The 24,035-nt window shown below is 43.4% G+C and overlaps 2 protein-coding genes across 3 annotated transcripts; both read right to left on the bottom strand.

Moving 5' to 3' along the window:
* Positions 1 to 172: 172 nt before the first annotated feature.
* Positions 173 to 23,418, bottom strand: BCO2 (beta-carotene oxygenase 2). Its single transcript, XM_062014231.1, has 12 exons — positions 23,291 to 23,418; positions 10,834 to 11,038; positions 10,102 to 10,313; positions 8,531 to 8,646; positions 7,174 to 7,276; positions 5,884 to 6,012; positions 5,581 to 5,741; positions 4,857 to 5,024; positions 2,942 to 3,079; positions 2,101 to 2,283; positions 1,205 to 1,315; positions 173 to 845 (listed from the first exon to the last, which is right to left on the bottom strand). The coding sequence occupies exons 1-12, from the start codon at positions 23,361 to 23,363 to the stop codon at positions 732 to 734; spliced, it is 1,713 nt and encodes a 570-aa protein (XP_061870215.1). The 5' UTR covers positions 23,364 to 23,418; the 3' UTR covers positions 173 to 731.
* On the bottom strand, positions 20,140 to 23,370 carry TEX12 (testis expressed 12). Of its 2 annotated transcripts, none has more exons than XM_062014233.1 (5): positions 23,291 to 23,370; positions 22,620 to 22,685; positions 21,966 to 22,077; positions 21,809 to 21,860; positions 20,140 to 21,587 (listed from the first exon to the last, which is right to left on the bottom strand). In XM_062014233.1, the coding sequence occupies exons 2-5, from the start codon at positions 22,677 to 22,679 to the stop codon at positions 21,443 to 21,445; spliced, it is 369 nt and encodes a 122-aa protein (XP_061870217.1). In that variant the 5' UTR covers positions 22,680 to 22,685; positions 23,291 to 23,370; the 3' UTR covers positions 20,140 to 21,442. The 2 variants fall into 2 exon arrangements, with proteins under 2 accessions (XP_061870217.1, XP_061870216.1); XM_062014232.1 differs by lacking the exon at positions 23,291 to 23,370 and adding an exon at positions 22,772 to 23,282.
* Positions 23,419 to 24,035: the final 617 nt, after the last annotated feature.

Here is a 24,035-nt window from a genome sequence, read left to right as displayed (position 1 = left end):
GAATTAGGAAGAGGGCGGTACACATTAGCAGAGCTGTGTGCAGCTATGCTGTTTCAGCAGCAGCATGGTGGAGACATGTCCTGCCTGTCTACAATGTGTGTGCCATGGTTGCAGCTGATGCCTCTTGTAGCAGAGCACAAAGTTGGCCATGGGTCTGGTGAGGGCAAGGAAATAAAGGAAATAAGTTTATTTGAGGGCACCATTAGCATACAGAGAAAAGCACTGCAAGTACAGTTTCTGTGAGTGTTTGCATCTACCTCCTGGAGTTCACTGAAGGCAATCTTTAAGCAGTGGGTGGTCCTACCTGTTACTAGTTGCTTTTACACCTCTCTTCTGCTTTACACATTTCAGCCAAAGTCACTGCCCTAAGCACTGATTCTCTTCCCTTCAGGGCACATTGCTACCAAAGGAAGGTAATGGTCACCTTAGTTTCCATTTTCCCCCTTGCAAGCCTTATGCATGGCAGCCTTTGTGACCTGCTGCTAACTAATCATGCCAGGATAGTCAGAAAATGAAGATAAAGCAGTAGGCTGTTCGAGTGAAGGGGCTTCTATCTTCTTCAGACCCTTTGCTGTATATTGTTAGGAATACAGCAGTAACTTGGAGGCTATGACAGAGAAAAAGCAGCTCCTCCATCCAGGGCTTATGCAAAAATGGGAGGAAACAGAAAGCAGAAATTTGTTTCTTAGCCTGACTTGGAGTTGAGTTACAAGAGACAACAAGGTCTTCAGTCAGCGAGAAGTAAAGATGCCGTGGAATCCGTAAGGCATTTGCACCGCGACTTCTGCCCGCCCCAGCTCTCTGAAGGTCTCTGCATCCAAGACAAGCAGGAAAGTACTTTGGTTCTGCAGAATGAAAAAAAAGGCCAGAAGGAATGCCTAGGTTGAAGCTCATTCCACTGTCCAACCCACTACATTTGTTGTACACAAGGGAGCTCAAGTGTTCAACCAGGCCATACAGTCAGGTACCATATAGACTAAACCTGTGAGACAGCTCTGACAGTCAGAGATGCCACTCAAGAAACACTGCCATTCCAAGGTACATTCCTTACTGAAAGCTTGGATGTGCTGAGCAGCTGCAGAGGCACATACCTTGGGGAGCATGGTGCTAGAACTTTCTGCCAGAGAGCCTCAAGTTCAGTTTTGTGGTTTAGGAAGCACAGCTAATACTATGTGACTTTCACAAACTAGTAGCAGTGAGTTACCTCAGCAGGGGAGATCACAACAGACAAGATGACTCCACTGTCTTCTGCTGTGGCATTAGGCACTGGCACAAACACAGGCTCTGATGGGTAGGATCCATCCTCTTGCCAAATCTGTCAAGCACAGTAACATATAGATGTATTTCATTTCATTAATACTTGTCTACTACAGTTAGCAGTTACAAGCTGAAGTGCTGCCCACAGGGATACTCAGGCATACTCTGTGCTACAAGAAACCTGTAGTTCAACCTTTTAATGAATTCTTTTGATTCCAGTAGTATGAGGGTGCCACTGTTGTGTCAGTATGCTCATTGGGCCAGATACCATGCAAACAGGCAGTGAAAGGAGTTCCTATTCTTATTTAATCCAACAGTTTGCGCTGGCACAGGTATAAGCTGCAAGCTCAGAAAACACCACCATCCCAGCTGGCATAGCCACCTTCACACTGCCATAGTGCAGACCGTGGCAGTGTGGAGAGAGATGCCAGGACAGCAGAGAGGAGATGCATCCCCATCACCACCTGAGGGCAGAGTTGCTGCTTCTATTGCAGGCAGAGCCACAGCACCTCAAAGCTGTGCTGAAGGAGGGCACTCTTCCTGCAAAACGAGTATCCAGAGCACAACAATGAAAATGGGCATCTCTTGCTGAGTATTCCTAATTCTCTCTGGCTTCTGGGAAAGCCTCTGAGCATTTAACGCTTTGGAGATCATTATTCCCTGCTAAAGACATGGGAATAATCTTGTGTTTCCAGCTGGAAATATCCTAAACCTTGTTTCTTGCCCAGGCCCATTTAAACAGACACCTACAGAGTAAAAGTGCCTAGTAAATGATGTGTCTTCAAGGTCAGTTCCAGGGAATGACTGCTGTTGCTGAAAAAAGATCATCACAATTCACCTCACCTTGAAATTCTTGGTCTCCACATCGACTTTGATCAAAGAATCTCCAACCAAATGCCGAAAGCCACATCCATAGAAGTAACGGTACCTCCTACCATTGTACTGAGAGTAGTTGATCTGGGGGAACTCCAAGCCCCCAACCTTTTCAAAGCCCTCAGGGTGGAGATTTTCATGTGTGCACCAGACCTAGAAGAGGTATGCATTACACAAGCATCAGTTTAGCTTTGACTGGTCAGAAGAATGGACTGGTCCCACCAACCCAATGGAAAGGTTTAAAGATAAGCCTGATATTGCACTGAGGCAGCTGGAAGCACCCCTGTGTGTTTCACCCAACAAACTGTCTAATCCTCACAGACCTTGGAAACTTCAAGACTCAGTCTCATGTGAAAAACAGGAGCAAGTTCACGTATTCCTACACTGCTAACTCATAAAATCCCAGGTCCAGTGCTCAGCAATCTGATGCACCACATACACAGAGATGACTCCACTCGTAGCAGACAACACATGTTCTATACCACTGAATGCCACTCTGTAGGGCTGTTAGAGCTGGAAGCAAAGAGCTGTTCTGTATCCAGGTGAAAGCATGAAGGATTTTGTCAATGAAGAAGCTTTGGCCAATAAAAACTCATAATCCACTCGGGCATTTTTGGTAAGTCACAATCTCTCTTTGGTCTCTCATTTAAGGCAATGTCTTTGTACTGCAACACTAAGATCCATCTTAGTAATGACCAATCCTTGCTTGCTTGGTGGGCAAGATCTGATGAGATAATAACACAGGATGATAACTGTTGCAGGCAATCTCCTCACAGCCACAAATGCAGTTATGTAAGGCTTTAATACATACCTTGCCATCTGCATCTTTCACAGCCTTTGCCAATGTATAAGACAGTGGGTTCAGATCCTTCCCCACAGGCGTGTCTGGATTCACATTCAGTGGGAGAACAAAGCGACGGGGGAAAGCTCGGGATACTGAGTCGTAAGTCTGTTGCAGAGACAGAAAGTTATGATGGTGGAGAGAGGAGAGTGGCATTTCAGGCTAAGTGCCCTTTTTGGGAAGGACTTGGGAAGCATTCTGAAGCCAAAATGTCTAGACCATACTGCTTGATGTTAATCTCAGAGCAGAAATGTCTCTCTGTGAAATTAATGGAAGGAGAGGTTTGTCCAGAGGAGGACTGAAAATATGTGACCAAATGCTCTCCATCAGTCCCTGGAGGAGCCTCCCTCTCCTCTGTATGATAAGGTGAGCAGAAGGAGACTACTGTACCTCACTTCAATCCCTGAAGTTAGCCTGTATGATTTTCCTCTTCCATTCTGAGGTACACACGGACTTCATGGTTGGGAAGCCTGAGTAGGGGTGGATTTACTTGGGGAGCAAAGGGGAGAGCAAACTAGCAGCCCTCAGCATAGCAGACATTCAGTGGGTGGCATGAGAGGAATAATGCCCCCATTACCACTCAAGTTCTGTTTAAGCTAAGTTTAGAATCCATAATACTTCCAAATAGTAAGCCCTCTAAACAAAATAAGTGGGAAGGACCCTCCTTTGGTGTTTTTCTGTTACTTCAATCTGTAACTCATCAGTTCAATGTGAAACTTCACTTTAATCGTGTGTTAATCTCGAAGCTCTGTTTTTAAAGCTGTAGCGGTTTATGTAGCCACAGTAAACTGACTGGCTGAGGACCTCTGTCAGACAAAATATGGTTTAGTCAGTAAGCAAAAGCACTAAGCTTCATTTGGGGAAAACAGACAAATCATGTTCAGGCGTGCCTTAAGTCTTTCAGTGCATCACAAATGTAATCTGTTCTGAAATGACTTGCCCTCGTGTGTCTGTGGAACAGTTTAATGGTTATACTACTTATCAGTTAAAGAATGTGGGTGTTGAAAACACATTTCCAGTGTTGGCATCGGGACACCTTCAGACAAACCAAATTGTAGCTCTTTTGTTCTCAGAGAAGGCTGAATAAAAACTGGGATCAGTTTGCAAAGCAAATGGTCACAGTAGCACTATGTTGTGTTTGAATTAATGTTCACCACACCTTTGGAAAAACAACCAACAAAGGGAAAAAACCCAACAAAATGACCCTACAGGGACTCAACTATACACTTCTCAGATCAGAACTGACTTGCTTCCAGACAGGTCAGAACATAGACAGAGGAAGTTGAGATTTGTCTGAACATGTTGTAGAGACACCTGCCCTTCACCCCCAATACAGAGGGTTTCCAATGAATGCATCTGCAGTACAGGAAACTGAGAACACACTCTCTTTTCCAGTGTATGACCTATGCAAAGCAATGCCTCTTACGTGGCTTTAAACTGTGCTGGACATAAGTGTTGTGAGGTAAACAATGCAGGGGTTTCTGTGCCATCTGTATTTCTGTGATGTGCATAACCAAGGCTGAAGTAGTGCCTCTAACCACTGGGTTTCTTTCTCTTTTGCCCTTTCAAAGTTAAGCAAAAATTTATTTTGCATGCTTTCTTGGGGGAAAAAAATGATTACACTGGGATATGGAAAATGAGCATCATTAAAAAGGAGATTTTAGAACAGAAGTGCCCTCTGCCAGGCTGATGGAGTTTGAAAAGCTTCAAGGAAACACTCCACAGGGATTGTATGATAAACCACTTAAAGGGAAAGAAAAATATCCACATGTTAATCGTTACAATTCTCTATAGTCGTGGTTCATACCCTCTGCCTCGCAGTTACAGTGCTCTCCATTCTACTAACCTCAGCCAGCATGGATCCTGTGCCACACACAGACCTTACCTGATCCAGACCTTCCCCACTCCTCCGCAGGTTCTGCAGTTTGTAAGTAGCCAGAGTAGTGCCATCATCCTGGCAGCACAGGTCAAGGACCACACAGCCACAGTCTTCAAAGGCATTGATTTGATGGAAAGTAGCAAAGGGCTTACTGTACCACTGCCCTGGCAGCACCTGCAGTGACCACAGGAGAGGCTAAATTTCCTCTCTAAGGACCTCAGCCACACCTCAAAGAATTTTCTGTCTCTCCTTTTGTCCCCCACTCATTCCTTGGTACGTGTCTTGTGTCCTTGTGTTGCTACAGGATGCCTGCTTTGAGCCAGTGAGTAGGAAAAAACAGATGAAGAAAAGCCAAAATGTAAAGCAGCCCAGCAGAAGGCCCTTGCTGTCATGACTCCATCCCTATACAGCACTCCCAGGCTCTGACTGACCTTTTTGAACTCCACAGTACTTGGGAACTGCATTTCAGTCCCCGTGCTCTCATCTCAGGCACCTCAAACTGCTTAATTCTGGCAGTTCTTTTAGGACTGGCAAAGAAATTACTCAATAGAGAAGAAAATGCATGAAGTAATCCCACTTTTAACAAACCTACAGCCCTGCTTATAAAGCCTACATTGCAGTAACTTCTGGACTGATTCATACAGCTATCTGTGGCTGCTACCTGGCACTCTTCTCTTGGGATCTAAGACTCCAGCTACAGAGCTGCTGAAAAGGCCAATGGTCCACCTACCTCCCCAGTGTGCTTGTTGACCACATGGAAGCAAGTATTGTACTGAGGCTCCCAGCTTATCCCCTCAGAAATGGCTTTCCCACGGAGTTTGGAAGTGATAATCTGCAGCAGATTCAGCTTGATGGGTTGCTCAATGAAAATGATGTAGTTTTCACTCATCCCTGAAAAAAACCAAGAAGGAGCCATCACTTGAGTGTTAGGCAAATGAGATGATTAATAGCTGGGGGGCACAGGGCAGTGATCAGCCCTTTCTGCCTCACAATAGGCTAAATCCACAGAATCTGAGGCAGAAAACATTCTTACCAAAGCTGTGATAGTAGGAGGGTTTCATCTTATCCATTGGAGCAATGGAGCACAGCACTTTCACTCCCTCTAATGTGTCACTACAGTTTGACTTTTGTGGAGGGACCTGAATGATATTGTACCTAGAGCCTGGAAAGGAAAAAGGGTGTTTGAACATCACTGAGACGTGAGACTGTCCACACTGATGAAACCAAAGTCAGGCTCTGCTCCTTTCTGTTTCCCTAGAATACTGGGAACCACAGTCATAGCTAAACTGAGTAGAAACCAGAAAGACAAAACAACAACCTACAGAAGACTATTTTGGAGAAAAACAAAAAGCAACTTGAAAGGTGGTTGAAGGATCTTCCCAGGCTGGTAGACTGCCAGCTGGTTTTACTGTCTGCAGTGCATTCCTCATGTTAACTTAGAGTATGCTATGGCAGGATCAAGAAGAAAACCAAGTTCATAGCTTGTGTATCAAAGAAAATGAAAACTTTGAGCCTTTGTGATGACTGATGCTTATTGAATGAATGTGAGCATGTGGGCAGGAAAGAATGGCATGTTTGAATAATAACCTACACTTTGGTCACTCCAGCTGAAAGCAGCATGTGCTGCAAAGCAAGATACTGCTAAAGCCAAAGGGAAATGAAAACTGCAGGAATGAAAAATTACCACAACTGGCCGACTGTTCAGTGAACTGAAACCAGCCTGAGGCGTCAGAATAAAGGGCAGAGGCTGTTTACACACACCTCAGGCACCTGAAAAACAAGGCTTTTGTGTCACCAACAGGGAATGGTAGCTCTAAGCAGCCATGCACACTTAACTAGATCCCAACCAGATGTAATGGTCATCGTTTAGGGAAGAAGAAAGACATTCCAGAAGATTCAGCTTTGCTGTAAGGTAGCCAGGTCACTGTAATAAATTCCACCTTCTCTCCCTTCTAAAACCTTATGGTCCTTATCAAAAGCCAGTTATTGCAAGTGGAAAATGTGTGGCTAATAGTGAAAATTCTTTGGATGGGGCTTCAATGCTAAATAGGGCTTTAAAAATCACTCTCCTGTTTTCCATCAAAGCTTAGGAGAGGAAGAGAGGGATCTGCTGGATATTCACAAGCCAAAGTCAGAAGCATCTGAAACTCACTGCTGATAGACTGACATCCTGAAATAAGAACTCATCTGGTTTACCATCATTTCAACACAAAGAGAAACAGCAATTTTAAGCAATTTTAAGGTCTTCAACAACTGCTCTTTGAAGCAAGAAGCAACCTGTCCACCCTGCTCACAAATCAGGCTTGGGCATGCCCAATCTTACCATGTTTCCCATAGGAATTGCCCATGTTGTATGTTGTCCCATCAGACTCATAATGAGGATGAGCAGTGGCCCCATTCACTGCAACAAATTTGCTCCAGTCTACCTGCAAAGACCAAAGATTTTCAGTCAGTACAGAGTTCTCCTGTTGCTCTGCAGCACTGAAAGATAAAGCACAAAAGATATGCTTCTTTACCAAAAGTTTTAGCAAATGTTGTTCATGTCTCCAACCTGAGACCCTTTGGAAAGCCTCAGCAGAAGAGTCACACCACCAGAAGCTTAGAAAACCATGTCCTTTTAAGGCATGTCAGACTGGAGAGTTTAAATGTGAAATCAGCCCTTCCATTTCTTCACTTAGCCAAAACACACCAGTCTGCATCTAAAAAGCAGCTGAAGGGGATCTTTTTTAATGACAAGACAGCTCAGCAGAGCTGAATACTCTAGTTAACAACACCTATGTGTTTTCATCACTGCTTTATAGTTTACAAAGCAGATAAAACAGCAAATTGTCAAACTCTCCATTTCAATATACAAGTAGCATGCTAAACTGCATGAGTTTGGGACTCACAACTGATCCTGTAGGGAGGGACTGACTCCTTGAATACCTCCCTCGAGATCTGAGGGTACACCATGCCTGGTATTTTGTGGCATTAAGTAGCCCACAGTAACATACAGGCATGGTACTTAACACAGATTTAGGAATGTTGTCCAGTTGTCCAGCCCAGCAAATACCCAAATCCTCTGTAAGAGCACAGGCAGGGGGACACACAGCTTATGCTGTAATTTCATGAGTCATAGTCCTCCCTAAAGTACAGACATGCTCCTGTGAGACAAGGCATAGAACACATGCGAAGATTTCTACTCTGGTTTTTTGTTCATTTGCCAGCATGGGAGAAACCAAAGTGGCAGCTGAAGCTGGGCTTGACTTTACATCGACTTCACCACCCACTTGCCACAGAGGTGTTAGTGAAGACTTTGAAGGGCTGGTGTGGAGCGTTTAAAGCTGGGGGTGTAAGAAGGAGATGAAGGGAATATGAGATCAGTGATGTTAACTGCTTCCTGTATGCACTTTTATTCTTCACACACTGGTAGATACAGACAAGTCCAGACAAGCAGAGGGTGAGCTGGAAGAATGCCAGCTGTACCCAAACGGAAATGAGTCTGTATCTTTCTCTCCTCTTGCCACAGTGGGCAGTGACTGAATTTTCACTCATCAGAGCTGTCTCACTGCTAAGTTGAGAAAACCATGAAGAGATGCTTACGCCCATGGCATAACAGAATCTGGGTTCCCCCTTGCTGCTCTTAGCAAGAGGTGATTGTCTGGTACATAAACCAACACCCTTATCCCACCTGCCCGCACCTTTTCCTTCGTTTCAAGCGTTTCTGGGTCCACTTTGTACATGAAGATGTTCTCACCGCTGACATAATAATCTCCTTTGTACACAACGTAGCTCACGCTGGCATTGTCACTTGGTTCTGAAACGAAATCCTGCAGTTGTACACAGCTCTGTTTAAGCTCCCATCACATTATAGCTCGCTAGACATGTTTAAACAAATAAACCCATTTGCAATGGCATTAATCCCCCTGTGACTGATTAGAAATATCTCACTAATCTACAAAGGCACTCAGGAAACTGCCTGCACAGGTAAGTTCAGAATAAGAGGACAAGGACTGACTGGTTCTTGTGGAAATCGCTGCAGTGAAGCTGAGATAATCATACTTCCACATGCTTTTTGTTTCTGACCTCTTATTTCTTCATATCTCTCTCCCTTTCCTCCCAAGCCAAAGTCCTCTCTTCTGACAGCCATAGATGAAGAGTGCCACCTTTAATTTACAGCACTGGAAACAAGAGAGGCAAGACTTGAAGTTACAACTTGGGCTGAGGGGAAGGCAGAGACGCTGTTTGCATAACAGTGCTTGGATGCTGCTTCTTCCCTATTCTCTTTCTCTTTAAAACTGAGTCAGGGAGATATCTTCTGAGATCTACACACACACACAACAGCCAGAACTGCTTGTGCTGCTCCTAGGGGAACTGAGACTCGCTAGTAGAGCTGAAGAAAAAGCAAGTCCCTCAGCTGAGCTCTGTGTGTGTGGTGAACACAAAGCCCAAAGTTGGTACAGGAAAAGCCTGGAGGCCAGGCCTTCTTGCAGTGGAGAATAGCCTACACGTGTGTAGAGTCAAACAGGCAAGAGTGTGCAGGAACAACCTGCTGGAGTTTGGAAAAGAAGATGGGGAATGCAGATCCGAAATTTATTCAGAGATCTGGGAGCTGGGGTGCTAAGCACACCAATGAGTGAAGGCATGAGCACCCTTGAAGAGAACAGACCATGTGACACGACAGGAGCCGTCTCCTGGGGGAAGATGAGAAGCAGAAGATGATGACACACGAGCCACAAGTTGCAAACTTTCAGTGGAAAGTACTTTGCTTGCATTTAAGCCTACTTATTTCCTGACATTACAGAATGCTATATATTATATATATATATATATATAATGATTTCTAATACAATATATATAGGTAATGGTATTCCTGTGCAATATTATCTCTCACCCTACTCATATCATCTCCTGCACCTTAGTACAGGAAAGGAAGGATTAGCCCACTTACCCTACGAGCTTATCAAGGCAAGGTGTTTTAAGGGCAATGCTGAGACTCAGGTAGAAGAGCAGATTGTATGCTCATTACCAGGACTGCACAGAGTGTTCTTTGGAGAAAGATTTCTGTTGGAAATCTGCCACGATCTGGAATCAAGTGAGCTGAAGTAGCACTAAATTGAATGTGACTCTCCCAGCTAAGTCTGACATCAACTTGCATTTTTGGTGACAGTTTTAAGGGGTCATCAAGGCATACCAGCCTCCTCACATCTCCTTTTAAACCTACCACACGTTCCCCAAGAAGAACTCTCTTATTTCTTAGAAACCCTCTTACGTGGCATCTCAAAGCGTGACATGAAGCGCCCGAAGACGCTCTTGCACGGATCCGGCATTGCCAGTGTTCCAAACTCTGAGACCACGATGCGATTGTGCTGCCTGTTAGTCAGGTAGGAGCTGCTCTGCAGGAACTTGCTCCGATATGTCACTGTGCCATTCTTCAACTGGAATTGATGCAACAGGGCCATGCCATCAAACCAATGGTTAAATCTTCAGGAAGAGATAAAGAAGAGGAGAAGGTTGGGCGCTGTATGATGTTCTGCTATACCGTTCCCTCTTGCCTTTAGGTTTATTATTGTTTGTGAAGGTTCTGAGCCAAAGGCAGCAGTTGCTTGAAATTTATGAGTAGATTATTTATCTTCAAAATGAGATGGATTTGCTTCTAAAGCAACTCACACAATGTAATGCAATCAACTGCACAAATCCTGCCCTGGATTTCAGAGTGCTTGTGGGATGGACTTTTGTTAATGACAAAGGACTAGGAGTGTGGATATTTTAATCCCCAGCTCTGTTCCCTCATTATATCATTCTGAGTAGGTCACAGCCTGTGTGTGACTCAGCTTTAATAAATTAACCGTGCTCCTATTTTCAGAGAGCCCAATGGGAGTTTCCAGATGAAACACAGAAACCACAATGTCTAAGCAGTGTGAGACGCCCGGGGCTGTCCCCTTTAGGCTCAGGCAGAGCTCAGGCCGGAATCATTTGACAAACTCACCAAACCTGGACTTACTTCTCCTCACCAAACTCAAACTTCCCAGGCCCATTCCTCAGAAAATTGCCATTAATCCATTTGGGAATACGTCCTTTGATCTTTGCTGCGATGGGCTGCGGGGTCTCCTCTACCGTCTGCACTAAGGGCGAGATGCATTGCAAATCCCTGGGGCTCTGGAAGGTGATTTGCTGTTTTGATGGGCTGGGCAGAAACTTCTTTAAACCTGCAAAGAAGGCAGAAGGAACAAAAAGCAGGTGACTGAGGCTTTCGCAAGAATAAGCAGACAACTGCTAGAAGTTGAGCTTGGATAGCTAAGAGAATAGCATTCATCACTGTGCAAGCAGCCAAGCTGTAGTGGGCGTTCAAACTAAAGCTGTGTTCCCACAGTACCCCCAGACATCCACGGGATGCTGAGACACCTGCTCAGCTGTCCCAAGCAGGTAATAAAATGTGCAATGACAGCAAAGAAAAGAACTTTTCCTTTAATTAAAGAAGCTTATAGTTTGATTTTTTCAATCAGCAAGTGAGAGCAAGTAGCATAAGGATATTTATTGTAAGAACCTATGATGCTGCAAAAAGAAACGCCTTCCAGGTTGGGATGATACACAGAGTAATGCTGAGAGGAGCCCTAAAAATTATCTCCTAGTGATTTCAGACAAGCAGTCTGCTGAAGAATGTGCCAGAGAGGAGCTAGTCTCACTGTTGCAAAGAGAAGCCACAAGCAGAAAGATGTAATTAGACACAAGTAAAGCAGTGCATGTGGCCTTTATACCAGGGTGTTGCAAGGCAGAGCTGCACACACCTTGGGTGGAAAAACTGCATTCTAAAACACTCTCAAACTCCACCTTGGTATCACAATCATGGGTAAATTAAAGAGATGAAAGAGACTGTACTTATTGGGACATTTTCCCAGGACCTGTCATCTAATCAGTCTCCACCCAAAGAGTTTCCAAACATAAGAAAAACAACACAGAAGACATTAGAAAGAGATCATGTTACTTAGGCAGGCTACTGCACTTAAAATCTTCCTCAGGCCTTTCTATTGTTCAGTCACTAGTGTTTGGCCCCTAATCTCGATATGAAGAAACAACCCACAGGATTCCCAGTGAACTACTCCAAATCCAGGCAAGCCATGGCCTGTTCCAAGTCGTAGGATACGGGTTGTCACGTTTCCTCTACATTGCACATGGAGGAGTCTGATAAATTGGCATTATTTGAAATGTAGCAAACCAGAAGCTTACAGGCTATTGAAAGATGTCAGTTCTCAGACTCACTGATTACAGAAGTTCAAAAAGCAATCACTGGATTTTCTCCTTTCTCCCAACCCAATCCAATCCAAACCCATCACAAATAAAGAGCCAACCAGATGGAAAAAGGGAAGTCGGGAAGAACACAGATGAAACTGACCTGAAACAGATTTACAGGACAGGACAAACCAAGTTAAACAGATTTACTTGGTAAGTAAATAAGCAATTGCAAAAAGGGATTGTTTCTGATGGAGCCTCTTGTTTGACTGCAACATCCCCTTTATTAGGCACAGGTATAGGATAAAAGCATCAAGAAAGCATGAACTGATTGGAATGCTGTGTGCTAACACCACACAGTTAGTTATTGGCTCCAGTAGCCTGGCTTGCAAAGCCTCATCAACACAAGGATTGTTTGAGCAATCCATTTAGCTGCAGAGGTGGATTTACCTGGAAAGTACACAGGCTGTTGCCTTCCATCACAGTGGTATCACCTCATCTACCTTAGCCTCATGTCCACAGGTCAGTGGAGCTGCTTTGCTATGCTGCTCCATCCTCACCATAAGACCATCGAGCCCTGAACTAAATTAGAACTAATGGAAGTTTTTTAGGTCTAAGTGAAATGCTGATTAAATAAGACAGCATGGCATGCAGAAATCCATTCCTGAACCAAGCCTAATACAGGTAAGATCACATACTAAACAGCCCACAGTGATACTGAACTCTATTCTGAATTTGTTGTGGTTACACTAGTCACTTTCACCACTGCTTCTTCTAGCCCACATTCTTTAATCCAGTGATTAAGTGAAGCTGTTGCACAATTTACCTGCAAGGCCCTGAAACCATGTGTTCACAGCTACAGGGGACATTTGCTGCTTCAGACCATTTGAAATGACTGAGTTGACAGTTGGTATTTTCTTAAGTTTACTTCTTTAGAATCTTCTTTAGAATGGCCACAGACAGAATGGGATGCCAGGCTTGAAGGAAGGTAAATTGCAGGATCCCTTCATTGTAGTTCTCTGGCTTGCCAATCCTCAAATCCTTCTTTAGATCTCTAATATGGTAAGTCAGCTAGATAAAGAATTCAGGCTGTGGCGCTAAAGCAATTAACCTCAAACCACCAACATCCTCTCCCTCTTAAAATTCAATTAAGTTCTGATTAAATCCTATGTGAAGCACTCAATCTGATCCCAACAGCAGTGCTTCAGACTATTTCCTTAGACATAAGGAAGCAGAAGTTTTTCATATCAAGCAATACCTGGCAGGTTTAGTGACTGCCACCAGCACTTGCAGAAATGCAGCTTTAGTAGACCTCAAGCTACAGTTTGTTAAGAAACAGCAGGGAAAAAATGTGAGCAACATGTCCCTAAGGAGATGCTTTTGCATTTTGAGCAGAAATAAAGATGGCATGACCAAGGATGGCTCCTACACTGGAACTTCTTGAGAGCAACATAATTGCACATGGGAATGTAGAAAGATAAACTTCACAGAAGAGCCTGAACAGGACTAGAAAAGACCTTCTGTGTCATCTCTTCCTAATTGCTGTCCCAGAAAGTCATACATACATGGACTTTATTTTTATCCTCTTTGGAAGACTGTTCGTTGTACAGATTATTATAAAAATCCTCTGAATTTCCAGAGAAAGGCTTATTCACAGGGCAGTTGGTCCCTCTTGTTCTTCTGTCAGCACGGTTGCGTGGCTTTGGTAGCTTTCCCTCTCTGGTGTTTCCCATGTGCTGTATTTAGAGAGAGGAATCACCTCCTAAGATAAGCAAGCCAAGTTCTTCGTGTCTTCTTTTTCCTGTGTTAACCTTCACTGAATCATTTTAGTAACCCTTCCTGAAATCTGATCTAATCAGAACTCATCCAGCTACAACTCATGTCAATACAGTCTATAAAGGGTATGAGAACAGGCTATGTACAAGAAGACTGTCTAAGTTAATGCTCTGTCCTATCACACCAGAAAGACACAAGCATAGCAACATGAAGTTAATGGAAGATATTACTACTGAGAATCACTCAAATGAGCTGAAGATCCTGACAGTAATGTATGCAAAATGGAATCAGGTCATGATGCCCAGATGAGTCAGCACAGAAGTTTCAGAAACATCAAAACTTATTCTGGGACAGCTCTGAAGGGCCAACGAGCAGGGGAAGAGGGCAAGGAAATAACCAACCAATTAAAGAAAGAAATCAGGTTTGCTTCACTGAGTTTGTCTTGAAGAGATTCATGACAACAAACAGAAGAGAAAAATAAGCAATTACCTCCTCTAAACTCAGCACAACCACAAATAAAATGTGTCTTTTACGTGTCTTATATGTGCATTACATAAACTGCCCCCGTTATTGCAGCCCACTGGTCTGATCTGGAAAGAAGATGTCAGGAGATTCCTTAGTGATCATCATCTACAAAGGAAGGGCATTCACCCCCCCAAAATAAAAAACCAAGCTTCTGCAATACATATGCAGGCCAGTACAACACAGAATAAACACACCAAAGGAAATCGTTTTGTTGCTACCCAGTGAGTGACCATAGCTGTGTTTAATGACTAAAAACCCTCAACACCACAGCTGCACATCCTACAGTTCTTCCCTGTTAAACAAGTCTGAATAAAGTCTAACTCCTCATTGTAAGAATAGTTTAATACTAAAAACTGCACTCTGAAATGTGCTGAGCAGATGCAACACAAACAGTTCCTACTTGAATGCACTTTTTCATGAGCAAGTGTAATAAAGTTCCATTCCTTACATCCAGAAACAGTGGAACTAAGGACAAGGATCTTGAAAAAGTTTATGCACAGAAGAAGCTACCACACCTGCTTTGGGGAGGACAGCAATGAACCAGACATTAAATTGTACTTAAAGAGCAATGGGTGGAGCAGAAAATCTTAAAGGCAGATGGCTGAAACACAGATGTGAAATTGAAATAACATCAGACACAGCAAATCCACTTTGATTTTAACCTATTTATTCAAATCCAAGGCACGAGGACCACCAATATCTCCACATGAAACTGCACAGACTAATTGCTTAACTCAGAACACCACCCAGGACCAGACTTGAGGCCAGAGTTTAATAAACAGAATCCTCACAGTTGGTCTTTTTCAGGCAGGGAGAGCGAGGCGAGAACACTGAGGATTTAAGCAAATTCAGAATAACCATCGAGCTGATCTGGTAATCCTCTGGCACAAGATACAGGCCACATTATCATAGAATCATAGAATGGTGGGGTTGGAAGGGACCTTTAGAGATCATCTAGTCCAACCCCCCTGCCAAAGCAGGTTCTCCGAGATCAGGTCACAAGGATCCCATCAGGCAGGTTTGGTGGTGTTTGAAAACCTTCGACCACGAGCAATATGAATGGACTTGTAAAATTTCAAACAACAGGGCAGGGAAAACAGCTTTCCCCATTTCCCCCTGCCCCCTCCCCCACCTGAAGCTGCTGGAGCTATCGATCTCTGCCATCCACACTCTAGCCTTCATCCTCTGCCGTCACCAGGGTTGAACCCCTCAGCTCACCTGAGTGTCCCACACTGATTTCCGAACTGAAGCTCTTGAACTTGCCTTGTGTCTGCTGGGAAGTCCCCGAACTGGACTCCTTGTTCCATCTAGCTTGTTGACTTCCCATTGTCAGGGGCTCAGCCACCCACTTCTTTGCTAACAGGCAAAGATGCAAAGAAGAGCACAAAAGAAGTGACAGAAAACACAGGGGAAAAGAAATGGAGAAAAGGAGTGGAGAAAGACTTGAGAGAGGGAGGTCAGGGAGAAAAGTGGCTGTGAGCTCTGCATACTCTTGCATGTGAAGCAGATGCTGATTTCCCAACACCACCTGTAGAAATAGATTCTATGCTTTGGGGGTGTTGTTTTTGCCGATAGGAAAAAAGCGTCACTTCTGTGTTAAATATTGATTTCCACAATAAAGTCTTGGGAACACTTACCCTAGAAAGGCACTACAAACAACTGTTGAACTGTGAAGAAAAGTGGATGGGTTTTTTCCACGATTCGACATTCCCACCTCTAGATAAACTGAGGCAATTCTATATTGGCAAGGTTTTCCAAGAAAACCTTAGTAGAAGTCAGGGAAAATCCCTAGTTTTCAAAAAGACTGAGGAAATGGGGCAAGGATTTTCATGTCACTCAGGTACCATGAGAAGAAACACAGCTATTTATATTCCTGTGCAGTTCAGTTTTAAAGCATAACGACAGAGGTGGAGTGTGCAAGAGCTTCAAGTTTGCAGAGTCCCAGTTTAAAATAAGCTAATACAGTTGCTGCAATTTGCTAGCACATCATAAATCTATGCATTTGGGCTTTTTTTATTCCCTAGCAGGACAGTACTCTCTCACACCCTGAAATGCTAATATAATGGATTGCTTGATATAACATACCCAGTGCTAAACCCAATATTTTGTCATTTAGTTTGCATTAATTACTGCACCCCTGAATGTGTTGTCTTTCATTGCAAAGATGTAGTTTATGACATATGCCTTACACTAACTTAGTGAAGTGCAGTGAAAAAGAAACCTCCTGGACTACTCCTGAATTTGTACCCATGGATGTGTTCTGGGGGCACACACACGGTGGGTTTGAGAACCTTTCTGATCTTTGGCTATCTGATTCTACAGGAGAGGAAAACACCATCACCACCATCACAAAGCAGAGATTCTGGTGAATTAAGTCACGGTCTTTCTTTGTGATAACAGATTTCACTCTCTTAGGTAGAAGTGCAGCTTAAGTTGTGCAGGGGTGGCACAAATTGCACAAAATCCCGTGGAATAGTTTCCCACTCGTTCGCTCAGCTCAAAGCTGTAGTAACGTGGCTGCTTTAAACACTCCTCTCTCTCTCTCACAGCCCCCTTGCATGTCTCACTGTGGCTCCCTTGCAGAGAGAATCTGCTGCCTACTGGCTTTCCAGCTCTAAACCATCAGCATCTGCTAGTAATCCGAGGGAATCTGTGCAATGGACTTGCCTCTCCTGTTTATCTTTTCAATACATAGGAGAGAAATCCTGGCTTCTGACAAGCACTTCAAATTGCTTAGTTCCTAATTTCTGATCAACAGGAATGAAATCGCTCTACTGACCTGTCAGCAGCAGCTCCTACCAGCAACAGAAACGCAGACACAGAAGGATGTTCATTTATGCATTTTACCTGGAATGAACTGCATCAAAGAGCTGAGGAAATGCCGCAAATTAGCAAGCAGGAGGCTGATGGCAGACAAAAGGATTTTGGAAAACATGCTCCGCTGGGAAGAAGGCATCAGATGGGAGATGGTCAGGCAAAGGTACCGGTGCCAGGGTGCTAGTGAGCAGCCAGCACTGATGGATCGCTTGGAAAGAGCTGCCTGACATCACCATTTCAGAATAAAAGCCAGGAACCTCTGCCCTAGCAGGGCAGGAGGAATGAGCCTGCCTGCACTGCTCTGCATTGGGCCAGGCAGCTGCAGGGCATGGTGGGGGAGACCTGCCTCTTGCTCAAGTGCCAAGACATTACCACTCATGAAAGAAACACTATCGTTATTTGCCTGTTGTAGCTAGAAAATTGGAAGAAGGAGGAGATGTATTTGTGTACTGAGGTAGCCAGGCTTCAAGGCAATTCTTTTAAAAATTCTTACCACCTTTTCACCCATGAAAACCACTTTTTCTTTGTTTCATTTCATTTCAAAACCCAAGTGACCATTTTGCACCTCAAAGAATCTCCAGGCTTTAGAAATGTTGGTTGCCTTGCCAGACTAGCCCATCAAATCAGAGAGGAAAGAACTAGTGACAGGCCATGCTCTGCTGTTCCAAACTAAGATGGGCCTTTGATTACAACGTCACTGTGAATAAATTTACTTCACACTCTGCAGGATGGGAGACAGGCTGATGGATCTATGACTCTTTGCTCTCCTGTCTTCTGAGTGTTCACCCTGATGACACCAAACTCCGACCCTGCTCCTCCTCAACGCTGCCCACCTTCACCACTAGGCTTCCAAAGACAATTCAAAGACAAAATGTAAAGATTTCACAATTAGTAAAACTGAATTCTGATGAGTGCTAGACAGTATGTCATGAGCTTTAAACATATCTATTACCTACTCAGCTTGGTCATACTCTATTACCACCCACATTCCTACATTCACGCCAAAAGGTAGTTTCTTTTTAAGTAGACAGTCAAAATTAGCTTATTCTTGGGGAGTAATTCTCTTTGCTGAATACTTCAGCTGTCTCTGCATTATCTGTTATCTCCCATTTTTTAGCTTTTTGATAACAGAAGCACAATGAGAGGAATATTAGGTTTTCATCACTCACACCTTCCAGACCGTGGAGGTACTCACAGCACGCTCAGAAACGCAACAGACTGTCAACAATCCCCCTGACTTCAAGAGGGTCAGAACTTTGTCCAAGATGTTTCCACATTTTAAGAAAAAGTCCATTTCTATTCTGTTATTGATCTGTCACCTTAGACATTCTTGTTCATTTATTAAGGCACTGAAGCTTAAACAGCAGGAGAAGCTTACAGAAAACGTAGCTACCAGCTGAGCTTTGCTGATCAGATTTGGTAGCTTTAAAGCCCATTAATTTTCAGTTCAAACCTCCTTCAGTAAAACTGGAAAGCGGATAGTGATGGGATGGGTGCCAGTTGGATTTCATGTGTAGCTCATTCCTCAGAGGCAGAATGAACGAGCTTTTAGTTTCAGATCAGAAAAAAACGGTTGTTTCTCCCAACAAATACCAACATACACCAGGGAAGCGATGAAGGCAGAAACTCATTAGCAAGGTAGAAAAAACTGTAGGCAAATACAAACCCAGTAAAATTCTGGTTTCTACTGTTTTTTAATAAATAGTACAGTGAGTGAGGAGTACTTCCATAGCTATAGATATTAAGTGGAACACTGAAGGGTAGCCAACAATAAAACACCACAGTTTTAGCCAGCAAAGTAATTATGGAAGGCTTCCTTTTAAAAACTAGGAGATATTTATGTACGAAAGCACCCAGTAAGTGGCTATTTCCATTGCTGAAGTAGTTTTTATCTTCACTAGAGAAGAAACTGGGTTTTTTTCCACAGATGTTTTAAACTTTCTGAACGCAGCATTTCAAGCTGGAACTTTATAGAACTATGTCACAGTACTTGGTGTCTATTTTTACATCTAAATGACTTCCCTTTAATAAGTATAACCACACTATTCATAATCTCAGCTGGGTTACCGTGACTTCACTTCCAAGGTGTCTCCCCTTACTACCAGAGAGATCCCCCTCCAAATGATAAATGACAACTAACTACATGAAAGTCACTGCAGAAAAACAAGTCGTTACCTAGAGAGATATGCCTTGAATTGAAATGCACTTGAATGCCAGACTAAGCAGCTCTTCATTCTTCTCAGTTTTACTAGTTTTTATTGGTTTTAAGTTTTTAAATGGAGCAGATTGCTGCAACAGTAACACATGCAGCTGTGCCCTCTCGATACCCTAAGGGAAGAAACTTAGCTTACGTGATCCAATAGCTTTCTAACTTCTGCTTTTTCGTAATACTTAACACTAGAGCCAAAGGTTTACAAGTTGGATATATTAGCCACATAAAGCTAAATCTAGATGACCTACATCTTGGTGATCTCAAAAGCATAAACAGATAAAAAGGCAGTAAGCTTCTGACTTTGATAACAGGGAGATATTTAACAGCGACAAAACTTGTGTTGTTTTTCTTTAAAGCCTTACAAAAATAACTAACTACAGGTAAACTTCTAAATTCAGACACTTCATAGATGACCATTTAAAACTCTGCTTGTTGTTACCATTACAGACAATTGTTGACTTTAGAACCACGTGGCACAATATTCTAGAAAAATAACTTCCAAAGTTTCCTCTTTTTTCTCCTTCTTTCTTCTGTTTAAACAGGACGATCGAGACTGGTTACAAAATGAGGTATTATTAGGAAAAAGTAAGAGACTGGGAAATATTATGTAGACTATCAGCAAGATTTTTGAATGTCTTTAGGTGCTAAAGATGCAGATAGGCACCTTATGGGATTTTCCAAAATTCCTAAGCATGTAAGGCGCTTACATGCTTAGGCACTCTGAAAATCCTACTAAGTACATATCTGCATGTTTAGGTATCTAAATACCTCGAGAAATCTCACCCTAGATGTTGAGTTTCTCCCATTATTTGTTTTATATCATATCAGTTTGATGGGTAGCACATCTGCTTGGTAACTTTTATCTAATTAAAGGAAAGTACGATTGATTAAGTCCGAAAGGATTTAAAGGGAAAATTAGTACACGGAACTGGGGTAAAGACATAAATATATCTTATGCTAGCAACAAGACTTTCTAGCACTTTTATTACATCAGCCTCTCAATTTGTACAAATGATACTTTGCACATTGTGTGTTTCATCTTTTTTAACAGTGTCAAATGAGAAGAAAGAAAAAGTGCTCAAAGAACACCACAAGCATCCTTAAATAAACCGGATTTACAGCAAATGATGCTGATGGATCTAAACAACAGAAAAAGAGAATGGTGTCATTCCAGGTAATGCCAACATTACCTACTTATCTATTGACATTACCAGCAAAGTTTTGATTACATGCTTTTATATCAAAATGACTTTGGTTTCGTTTGAAAAGCTGTAGAAGCATTACAATATATTTTCAAATTCAGACTTTATACCTCCTTAGACATTCCCCAAAGTAGCACTCTTCTTAGAACTCTCCTATTTTTAATATGACTTTTCCAATCTATTTGTATTCCAAGACAAAATGGAAATCAGTTTGCAAGTACAGTCTACTGAGATTTTAGCACCAAAACATTTTCTGAAGTAGAAAGAAAACAACCCAGAAAATAGTTAACACAAAACAATCTGAGGTCCTTTTCCACTTACACTGACAAATTCAATGTTTCATATAAAGGTTCCTACATTGTGTTTTAGAGCAAAAGACTGGTTGTGACAATGAAGGAAAAAACCCATCCTTAGCAGTGACATTAGAGATACCAGGTCTGTTTCTGAGTTCAGTTGTGCTGAGCTTCCACGGCCAAGCAATGCAAAATTCATCTTCTTTATTTTTCAAACGCTTCAAATACTTCTTATGGATGGAAGCATAGGGACAGCAAAAGTGATGGGTCAACAAATGAAAATAAGAGACCTTTTAATGTCTAGGATCCCTCGGAGTCAAAGGATTTTAAATGCACATTTAGTAATTGTTTCACTAACTCCCACCACTCTACATAGTGTATCTACTTACTAAAAAAATAAGTTGCTGCTTAAGTTGTTGAAAGCCTCCTGAACTGCTAGAAAAATTTAAGATGTTTATCAAACATTCATCACAGCATTCATCATATGTTTATTATTTCAACACATGAAATATATACTATGAGCTTTTCTCTGTATTTCTTCAATCTAACAAACTGCATTTAGCTTTGCAGAGTAGTTGCGATCACTGTGAATCTCTGCTTCAGACTCTCTCTTTTCTGTTTTAAGTGGCTTTCTATGGTCCTTGCTTCTTTCAAGATTCCATCAAGTTCTTGGACATAAGAAGCATCCATCGCTGCTCTTTCACTTAATTGAAAAAATCTGTTGTTAAAATCAACACTAACACCATTCACTTTCTCACTACTTAGATTTGCTTTTATGCTCAGTTTCTGATCCAATTAGTTCTCTGTTTTAACAGAAAACAGTATTTTTTCTTTCAGGATCAGCGCTCAATAGTTTTCAGAGCTAATCCATTTTACCTGGAGAGGTTAGAAAAGTGCCATACAAATAGGACAAAGTTAACTTGCCTTAAAATATGAGCATATTTTGATAACAAGTTCGTAATTTCTTTGTTCATCTCTGTTAAAAGAAAAAAGTAGGGTTTTTAAAAACATTTGAATCAATTTTCATCTTAACATCAAACAGGTAATTACATAGTTACTTCCAGCATATTAAATACATCACCGCTCAAAACTTTTTCCAGTGGTTCAGGTTTGTAAACAGACTGCGAGCCCTCTGAAAAAGCCAAATCTGCTTTGTCATGGGAGGACAACTGAGGGTTTTCTGAAGCTTCATTCTAATAATAGAGAACATAAAAAAAATACACATTCTAGGATTTAAAGCAAGTTTATCACAGGCAAGAGTTTAACTGAGAAATTTAAAACATCTGGAGAGACTGTTTGCAGAGAAAGTGCAAGTGCTGTTGGCTTTGCAGCATCAACACCATCAGGAGTGGGCACAGCATCTGATGGAGTGGGTGTAAGGGAGTGGGAGAGGGGCTGGGAAGTACCAGCTTGAGAACTTTGCATACTATGAGTAAAAGCTGCTATATTTAAAAAGCTCACTGTCAAGCAGTCTTATTTAACTGTTGTAGTGCATACCCAATGTTGTTGATCTTCAAACACCAACAGAAATTTTGTTCTCTTCTTACAAGAAAGTCAAATGTGTTTCCCCTAACCTACACAAAACTGAAATAGAGATCTCTGCCCTCTCTCCTCGACGGGAACCTGCAGCAATGCCAGAGAACGACATGGGGTGGGGGTACGTGGGGGTTGCATCGCTCCTCTGGGGCCAAAAAAGTCCAGGTCTTCCCTCCCTTCCTCACAAACTGCTGCTCACCTCCATCTCTTTTTTACGTTTACTTCTATTCTCATCAGATTTCTGTGTGTTGCTTGTCATCGTCGCCTGACAAAACAGCATTTGGTAAGCAGTTACCTCGCGTGACGGGAGAATACATCTACACGAAAACGTGTAAAACCTGTAACCAGTACCTCTGCAAGCTCCTTTGCAAAGGAGCTCTCCTCCTCACTGGAGAAAGGCTGAGCCTCAAAGCACGGCGAGAGCACCGATGGAAGCCGCAGACGGTGGGCCCGAGTCCCCGGTGATCCCGGGCCCGCCCGGGCAGGGCTGAGGCCCAAAGGCGCGTTAATATCGGCTTGGGACAGCTGGCCGACAATTTGCCTTGCCCTCCCCAGCTCCGCCTATGCCTCCCCGGGACCTCCCACGCTGAAGGACACCGGGCTCCCCCGCGCCGAGGTGTCCGTAGTCCCGGCCCGCTCTCCTCAGGCGGCGCGGGCCCGGGGCGCTGAGGGCCCTGCGCGGCCGCCCGCAGCCGTTAGCAGCCGTTAGCAGCCGGCGCGCGGGGCGAGGCCTGGCCCTGGGAGGCGGCCGAGGGAGGGCCTGGGATCCCGGCAAGGGCGGCGGGGGCCGCCCGGCCCGCTCCTCCCGAGGCTTCGGGGGCCGGGCTCCCCCCGGAACGCGAGCGACAGAGAACGCCTGCAAGGGCTTACCGCCGAAACGGCTCCTGCGCGGCCATTGCAGGATGAAGCCTTCCAGGCGAAGCGCGTGTTTGAGTTGGAGCATGGTGACCCTGCTTGTGGCAGTTCGACGTGGCCACACGAACACTTCCGGTCATGGCTCACCCCTGATGGCTCTGTGGCGGCTCCAGGCACCTCTGGAGGCACTGGGCCGTTCAGGGGTGGACGCGTTTCGAGACACAAGCAGTGGATTGGCAAAGTCGGAGAGGTTACTGTCGCTAAAACAAATAAACAGTGGGAAACGTGATTCTGTTGTGCTTCTGTTGTGCTTCACTTGTGTAGGTTGGCTCTGGTTTCAGAGGAAAAAATGACTGCGTTAGATTACATGGAAAGGCTTTCAACAGGGAGAAAAGCTTATGGCAGTGAGAGACAGGATCATTCAGGAGAGCTCTTTCAGTGTTATACTTCACAATATCAGCAAAATAAAGTTCAAAGCTGCATCACGTTTTCCTACCTTCTCAAATCCTGGCTTCGTTAGCTACAGCGAAGGAAATCGCAGCAAGATTTCAAGTGACGTTTGAGTAAACAATTTTTCCTCCACATTTTGCCTTTAAATTTCTGGTTTTAAGAGAAGTAAGGATCAAAACCTTCAGCATGTTACCCAAATAGGCTCTGAAAGTCAACACTCTGGACAAGAAATGAAACTGATGAGCAAACAAGAACTAGACACTTCCCCAAAGCAGCAGCAATATTCAATGTGCTGCCAGGGCCCACTTCG

The sequence above is a fragment of the Colius striatus genome, chromosome 23 (assembly GCF_028858725.1).
Source record: "Colius striatus isolate bColStr4 chromosome 23, bColStr4.1.hap1, whole genome shotgun sequence".
Lineage (NCBI taxonomy): Eukaryota > Metazoa > Chordata > Aves > Coliiformes > Coliidae > Colius > Colius striatus.
Note: the sequence above shows the minus strand (reverse complement) of the source record. Positions and strands in the feature narration are given on the sequence as shown.

Bases quoted from the DNA above. Each gene is read 5' to 3' on its own strand.
- TEX12 (XM_062014233.1), bottom strand. From the start codon at position 22,679: ATGACAAGCAACACACAGAAATCTGATGAGAATAGAAGTAAACGTAAA. The intron at 22,078-22,619 runs GTGAGCAGCAGT...CTCTATTATTAG, and splicing joins AACGTAAAAAAGAGATGGAG to AATGAAGCTTCAGAAAACCC. The intron at 21,861-21,965 runs GTGATGTATTTA...TTCTTTTAACAG, and splicing joins ACTGGAAAAAGTTTTGAGCG to AGATGAACAAAGAAATTACG.
- BCO2 (XM_062014231.1), bottom strand. From the start codon at position 23,363: ATGCTCCAACTCAAACACGCGCTTCGCCTGGAAGGCTTCATCCTGCAA. The intron at 11,039-23,290 runs GTAAGCCCTTGC...CCTTCTTTGCAG, and splicing joins GCGCAGGAGCCGTTTCGGCG to GTTTAAAGAAGTTTCTGCCC. The intron at 10,314-10,833 runs GTAAGTCCAGGT...CTCTTCCTGAAG, and splicing joins TTTGAGTTTGGTGAGGAGAA to ATTTAACCATTGGTTTGATG.